The sequence below is a fragment of the Benincasa hispida genome, chromosome 4 (assembly GCF_009727055.1).
Source record: "Benincasa hispida cultivar B227 chromosome 4, ASM972705v1, whole genome shotgun sequence".
Lineage (NCBI taxonomy): Eukaryota > Viridiplantae > Streptophyta > Magnoliopsida > Cucurbitales > Cucurbitaceae > Benincasa > Benincasa hispida.
This window is the reverse complement of record NC_052352.1, coordinates 10,803,157-10,809,511: the sequence shown is the minus strand read 5'-3', so window position 1 is coordinate 10,809,511 and position 6,355 is coordinate 10,803,157. Positions and strand designations below refer to the sequence as shown.

Sequence of the window (6,355 nt, the reverse complement as noted above, 5' to 3'; positions counted from 1 at the left end):
ATATAGAGAGATTGGAAGATGGAAAAAATAGAGAGATTGGAAGATGGAAAAAAGTTACTTAAATATAATCAACAAATTATTTGGAAGGACGAATTTGATGGAATATAAGTCTAAACAACACGATAATCATGATATTGTGAACTGTTATCCCATCTATTGTAAAAAAGAATCCTTGTTGTAAAGCCATAGCAAAAATAGAAAGATTAAAACAATGACTACTTGTTTGTAAAAAAAAAGCCAATTATTTTTATATAATGATAAAACAAAGTGTATATAAAAGGTTTTAAAATGATATAATAAGATGATAAGATGATAAGGGATAAAATATGATAAAAAATAAAAAATGAGAAAATTTGAATGAAATATACATTTTATTTGATGATAACATGTATAAAATGATGGATAAAATCTTAGTTGGAATCAAATATACCATTACAAATTCAAAATAATAAAAATTTAATAAGATAATGTAAATTTGAAGATATAGTATAACTTAAAATCAAATTGGAGATATGCAAACTAAAGATGGTTTTATTTTGAATAAATTCGAAAAATGATTATATCAAATCAAATATGATATTAAACTATCATTCGAAATTCAAATTGGTAAAAATATCACCACTTTTTTCTCTTGAATACATATGGTTGGAATCTCATAATCGATTTCCTATTTACACTATATTTCTATTGATTTCCTATTTAGATTGATAACTGATACAAAGTATAATAATTATATTGTATTCAATAATGCTGTTAGCCGATAAAAACAAACTCGGTATTGTAAAACTGGACGAATTTTGACATAAATCTAAAGGATCTCCGAATTTTGCCATTTTCTCCTATTTCCCTTTAGATGTGGGAAGGTTTGGTAGGAGTTGGGCCAAACCGTATCTGAAGTTTGGATCTTGTAGCCCTAGTCACACGGAAGCCCAAAGCGATCATCTTTCTTCTCTCCGACGTCCCAATAATAATAATAATTGAGAGAGAGATAACGAAGGAAGGATTAAGGAATAGAGCTAGCACCGGATCAAGAGGAAGAAACAGTGGGTGGGAGGAGAATAAACTCGAAGAAGCTTCAATTGGTGGCGTCCGAATTGGGGTTCATATCCTTGAACTTCATAGGTTTCCAACGCTGCGTCTGAAGGAATCAAGTGGGAAAGATACTGTTGCAGAAAATAGATAGAGACAGAGAGGAAGATACAGCGTTTTTGCATGAGGGCAAAGATGCTTGGAGAATGTGGAAGGATATTAGAGATAGAGAAGCGGGAAAACTCCGCCCAAATTCTTTCGCAAATCGTGTTAAATCCGATCGAACCAGCTCTCTGCAACTTTCCAATCACAAGGATATTATCTCTCCCCATAGAGGTTCCGTCAACTCACTTCAGGTAATCATGGATCCATTTCCTATCCCATTTTTCGAACAATTTGGATTTTAGTGGATTCAAGTGAATGAAGTTGGAAATTGTTCGATTAACTTTCTTTCTGGGTGGAATTTAGATCTTTTCGTCGGTAATATATTGTTTTCTTGGCCATGTCAAATTGTTTTGGGTGTTAATTATTTGCTGTTATTAGTGGATTGTAAATTGCCTATTTGTGCATGTAATTGCTCGCTTGTCATGATTAATTACGCTATTCGGGTTGCATTCGTATTTGTTAATTGCACAACGCGGAAAAGCAAAGGCGAAGTTTGGTTTGTGGATTTTCATTTAGTATTGTGACCTGCAGCAGAAACCTAAAAGCTTCAAACATGTGTAGCTGTCGGTGTAGCTGGAATTCTAGGTTCTAACAGTGTAGGTGGAATTTGATGTTGTCGGTTGACGGCGGAAGATCCAAAACCAGAAGAGAAATTAGCCACTGGTTTCTCTCTCTCTCTCTCTCCCTTTTTTTTTCCCCCTTATTCCGAGAAGGAGCTAAGGATATGATACCACGAAGCTTGAGCCAGGAGAGGCATTAGAGAGAACAAAAGAAGTTAGGAAACGGTGACTGAGCCAAGATGCCTGAGGACAAATTGTATTTAAATAGACAAAGTTTATAACAAATCCACAAAAATGGCAGCATATCAAAGGTAAATGAACATAACAGAAAGTAAGGATCACAAAAGGGGCCGAAATAACGTGAAAATAGAAAATATAAAATGAAATAAAAGTGTAGTAAAATCTTCCCAAAATGGTTGTTGAACACTTCAACGTCTTAATAAAGTTGTTGTATGACTTTATGTTCTTGATTCTGTTCTCCCAAGCCAGTATCAGAAGTTGGGATATCCTCTGTTGAACGTTGAATATAAATAATTTTTCATGTTGGAACTTTCTAAAGCTACCGAGTTTGTAATAGGACTTAGTTGTTTCCCTTTTGGGGAAAAAAATGGTTCTGCCACGAACCCCATGGAGAACTACAAAGGATAAGTCTATGGAGGAACTTGAAATCTCTTCTGGGACTCCAGTGAAAATATGAACTCAATTTGTTGCATCATACAGGTTACTGGAGTAATAATATTTTCTATTTTTCATTTACCCTGCAGAATTAGCTTCTTGTACTTTTTCTTAATCTTGATTTCAGTGTATGTCATGCATAGGAAGGAAAATTTTCGAACAGATGCCATAAAGAGCAATCTTTAGTAAGCATGTTATATGATTGACATTTGTGTGTTTTTTAAATATAATTATGGTTCTGTTGATAATTCTATTATTATATTTTATATTTATTTTACCTCATTTCTTTCCTCTGAATTTCAACATTCTTTTAGGTCGAGTATGGTCTTGTAGCCCAACCACCATGGTTGGCCCAATGGTCAAAGAAGCAAAAATTGTTAAGCTAGATGGTCTTTGAGGTCATGGGTTTAAACCATGGTGGCTCGTGGGATATGAAATATTCTATGAGTTCTTGACATCAAATATTCTAGAGCCAAGCACATTGTGCCTGAGAGTAGTCAAGGCGTACGTAAGTTGGCTTAAACACTTGCGGTTATTAAAAAAAAGTTTGGTGTTGTAGAGCTAATTGAGCGTTTGAATGTTATTAGCTTGATTTTTGTTGGATTTCATTCTTTAGTAGGTATCTCTGTTCAGATTTCATAACATGCTTGATGCTTATAAAACTAATAAGAACAACTAGCACCGACATTCTGGGTCATGAAATCAGGTTGATTTGACAGAGGGGAGATATTTGTTATCTGGAGCATCAGATGCATCAGCTGCTGTTTTTGATATTCAACGTGCAACTCATTCCGAGGGTCTTATTGCAAAGTACCAATGCATTTTTGCAGTTGATAAGCAGCATGAACATGGACATAAATATGCAATATCCTCGGCCATATGGTATCCCATTGATACTGGATTGTTTGTCACCGGCTCATATGATCATCATATTAATGTCTGGGATACAAATACAACTCAGGTAGGTAACTTAACGGTCATGTGGGTTTTATGCAGCAATTATTGTTAAAGGCTAATATCTCCATCTTGTAGGTGGTGGTGAATTTTAAATTGCCTGGAAAAGTTTATAGGACAGCCATGTCCTCTTTGGCAACATCACACATGCTGATTGCTGCTGGGACAGAAGATGTTCAAGTTCGCCTTTGTGATATTTCTTCTGGAGCATTTTCTCACACATTATCTGGGCATCGTGGTATGGTTATGGTTTATGCATTAACTTCTAAGAGAGTTATTGCTCTGTTTAAGTTGTACATTTACGTGTAATTTTTTAGTTTCATAATGTTACAACGATTACAATCCTTTAAAATTTGTGGAATGTCCATACCTTTATGACAGAACATTTTAAGAAATAATAATAATAATAATAAATAAAGGATCTGTGCTACCTGAATTAACTTACCTAAATGTATTACAAGATTAACAACTAGCAAACATAATTCTTTCTTTCATGACTAGCACGTGCCTGTGCCGTATGCTGGATTGACTTTGAAAAAGCATGCTGAGTTACTCCAGAAATAGACCTGAATACAAATTGTTACCTAACTTTCCTCGGGTTTCCTGGATAACATAAGTAGAATGAATTGAAACCAAGATGAAACAACTAAATTTTTTCTTTACCCTATGATAAAACTTGAGGTAGTACAATGGTATCGAACAGTGATCTATGTCCTTTTCCTTCCAATTTTTCTTTCACATTATTTAATAGTATCCTCGTTTTACACACCTGATTGTGTTGTGAAATTCATTCAACCAGTTGACCTGTGTTTTCTGTTTTGCCAACTTATTTTTGTACGCCTATAGCTATTGACATTAATGTTTATATTGTCGTTTTATAGATGGTGTAATGAGTGTAGAATGGTCAGCTTCTAGCGAGTGGGTTTTGATTACTGGAGGATGTGATGGGGCTATACGCTTTTGGGACATCAGACGAGCTGGATGCTTTCGTGTTCTAGATCAGTCTCAATCCCAGCTTGGGAGACGTCCTCCCATTTCAGGATGGACTGCAAATAAGGTACCCCCTCTCTTAGTTTGGTTCTCACCGTGTCCACCAGTTCTTTTGTTTGTAAATTAACAGATTTGATGTTACTCTTTCTCAGCTGTCAACATCTAAGTCCCTCTTGGCCAGCCAGGGTTCAAATATGAAATCTCGTGTACCTCATAAGAAACTAGCCAATGGAAATGCAACAAAGCCATCATCTACAGGTAAACTGCCAGCTAAGGGATCCACAAGGCAGAGACTACACCCAGGGCTTTTGTCCAGTCAGGATCGAGCAGTCTCTCACTATGGTGCTGTCACTGGATTAAAAGTAACTGGAGATGGCATGTACCTTCTCAGTGCAGGTTGATTAACCCTGTCAATTCTTTCCAATTCAATTAAATATTGTTAATTTGTATTATATTCATTTTTTTTAATTAATAGTCTATAAAAAGGTTCATCCTCAAGTATGCAGCCGCAGAACTTCATGTCTAGATGGAGGAAAAAATTAGTGAATTGATTAAGCACGAGGGGAATTTAAAATGAGATTGCCATTAGTTTTTGATTAAAATAGAAGGTACCATTGTGATAAGAACATGATCAGTATTTTGAAAATCCCTTTATATATGGTAGTCATGTACCTACTTCTTGGTGATAATGATGCTGTTAGGCATGTTGTCAATCAAATCAATAACAAGATCTGTGTTAATCTTTATTCTGTTCTGAAAAATCATGATGGTCGGAGAATTGAATTCTTTAATAGACCCTCAATCTACTGTGAGATATTATGATCAGATGTAAAATCTGGATGTTGTTTCCAGGTTCTGATTCAAGGTTGAAATTATGGGATGTTGAATCCGGGTGCAATACACTCGTGAATTATGAAACCATGCGGTTACAGACCAATAAACCATTGCAGTTAGCCACATCTCAGGATTCATCCCTTGTATTTGCCCCATGCATGGCGACTGTTAAAGTACGTCCTTCTACCTATGTGTTTGAGTTTATTTTTGTGTGTACACAACTTACGTGTAAATCTAGTTGACTTCTTGAACTTTTAGGCATTTGATATGTGGACAGGGAAGACATCCCTGACATTCAGCGGCCACTATGAAGGTGTGAACTGTTGCTGGTATAATTTCCCAGATCAGGTACGGCCATTTCCTCATTCTCTTCTCAGCATTCATCGATCATAAGCTCCTGCCATTCGGTTGGTTCAACTGAATTTGAAAATCCATTGGTGGAACAAATGATGAAGTTGCTTCAAAGTTTTGCAATGTACCTCAGGAACTGTACACTGGTGGCAACGATAGGCAAATTCTCGTCTGGTCACCATCCCGAAACTCTACCGAACTGGTACGCCTTCTGAACTCATGCCCATTCATGGAATTAAATTGACTCTTAAGTCTGCATATTCTTCCAATAATACCATTGAAGTTGCTCTGGTAGCTTATTCCATTTCAGTGGACTCGCAGGATTGGGAATCGACTGCAGACAAGGATAACTGGAGCGACTGATTGTCGTCAACAAGGAAATTTGGTTTCAATGCTGATGCCATCCATCAGACTCTGCTCACCATGTACATAACTTTCCAGATGTGTATCATCTTCCAATGACTCTGCCCTCTCTTTCAAACTGTGGATTAGGACGTGCACTATACTATTAGCGTGGACTAGGAAAAAGTCCACACCTTGTTCATTTAGTAACAAACATGTTTTATGCTGCAAACCTGCAGCTTGTTGGGTTTGGCTGTGTTGATTTTTTCGTCGAGTTTGGTTGCTATAATGTCTTGGATTTTCGCGATCCATATGATTGAAAACTTTGGTTTGTTCTAGAATTTTACGTCATGATTTGGAAAAAGATGTGGATTATAATCTTGACCGGTTCTTTACCGTACATTTTTTTTCTTTTAAGAAATATATGGAGGGGAAATTTTAATTTTTATTTGCAA

General features: G+C 36.1%; 1 protein-coding gene across 4 annotated transcripts; it reads left to right on the top strand.

Annotated features, from left to right (window-relative positions):
• The first annotated feature begins 905 nt into the window (after positions 1-905).
• On the top strand, positions 906-6,355 carry LOC120075862 (WD repeat-containing protein ATCSA-1). Of its 4 annotated transcripts, none has more exons than XR_005481446.1 (9): positions 906-1,385; positions 3,136-3,390; positions 3,462-3,621; positions 4,265-4,440; positions 4,526-4,769; positions 5,226-5,380; positions 5,485-5,555; positions 5,692-5,760; positions 5,880-5,951. XR_005481446.1 is itself a non-coding variant. In XM_039029571.1 (9 exons), exons 1-9 carry the CDS (start codon positions 1,236-1,238, stop codon positions 5,989-5,991), a joined length of 1,422 nt encoding a protein of 473 aa, XP_038885499.1. In that variant the 5' UTR covers positions 907-1,235; the 3' UTR covers positions 5,992-6,355. The 4 variants fall into 4 exon arrangements, 2 of the variants coding, with proteins under 2 accessions (XP_038885499.1, XP_038885500.1); XR_005481447.1 differs by having other exon boundaries at positions 5,869-5,940; XM_039029571.1 differs by having other exon boundaries at positions 907-1,385; positions 5,466-5,555; positions 5,869-6,355.